Source organism: Egretta garzetta, unplaced genomic scaffold (genome assembly GCF_000687185.1).
Source record: "Egretta garzetta isolate BGI_Z169 unplaced genomic scaffold, ASM68718v1 scaffold356, whole genome shotgun sequence".
In the NCBI taxonomy this organism is placed as follows: Eukaryota; Metazoa; Chordata; class Aves; order Pelecaniformes; family Ardeidae; genus Egretta; species Egretta garzetta.
Genome location: NW_009260019.1, coordinates 373,472 through 374,369, shown reverse-complemented (window position 1 = coordinate 374,369; position 898 = coordinate 373,472). Strand labels below are relative to the sequence as shown.

The 898-nt window shown below is 66.6% G+C and overlaps 1 protein-coding gene across 1 annotated transcript in view; it reads left to right on the top strand.

Moving 5' to 3' along the window:
- SLC12A5 (solute carrier family 12 member 5) overlaps positions 1 to 535 on the top strand; it is a 19,838-nt gene extending 19,303 nt beyond the window's left edge. Inside the window, 1 exon segment of the mRNA XM_035896143.1 lies at positions 181 to 535. Coding sequence (XP_035752036.1) covers positions 181 to 272 — 92 coding nt within the window. The 3' untranslated portion in view covers positions 273 to 535.
- The last annotated feature ends 363 nt before the right edge of the window (positions 536 to 898 follow it).

Genomic DNA, 898 nt, shown 5'->3' with positions numbered 1-898 from the left:
GGTCCTGTCCTGTGGTGCCAGCGCGGCCCCTTGGCTCGGGCCAGGCCCCACCAGCTCCCGGCTCCGGTGCGAGTGTGTTGTGCTGCAGGCTCAGCTCCTGGGGCAGGGGGCTGGGCGGGGATGGTGTGGGGCTGTCCCCATGCTCCATCGTGGCCTTGATCCTCCTTGACGGCCGTGCAGACATGGAGTTCCTGGAGGTGCTGACGGAGCACCTGGACCGAGTGCTCTTGGTGCGCGGTGGGGGCCGGGAGGTCATCACCATCTACTCCTGAAACGTGGCGCGCAAGAGAGGTTTGTCTGCACGCTGAGAGCCCCGCCACCCCTTCGCACCGTGCTCCTGGAGGGGAGGAGGGAAGGCCTGATGGCGGCCAGTGTGCAGAAACGTCACCTGGCTTGGGCCGTGCCCCTGATCTCTCCATTCGAACTGCAGCACCAGATCTTCCGGGAGCATCCAGCATCAGAGCAGCTGTTCCTCATTGCAACATCACAGCACTGCTGTCCTTGTTTATATATAAATACATACACTGTACCGCGGACTGAGACCAGAGCGCAGGGGGGGGCGGGGGCCACGACTCCCCCAAGGCTGGCGGATCTTGCAGGCGAGTGTCGGGGCACAGGTCCAGTGCCTGAGCCCAGACCCCGTCACACCCCTGCCCCTGGCTGGCTCCAACAGCTATTGTTGGCACCAGCCTGGCTGTCCGGCAGCGGTGGCGCACCTGGGACGGGCGGTGGGGCCATGTGACGTTACACCCGCATGCGTGAGCATGTCGTAGGGGTGCAGTCAGCGACCCATGGGGCTTGGCTGCCTGCTGGGGTGGGCTCAGCCACGGGTCCTGTCCTGTGGTGCCAGCGTGGCCCCTTGGCTCCGGGCCGGGCCCCCCAGCTCCCCGGCCCCGGG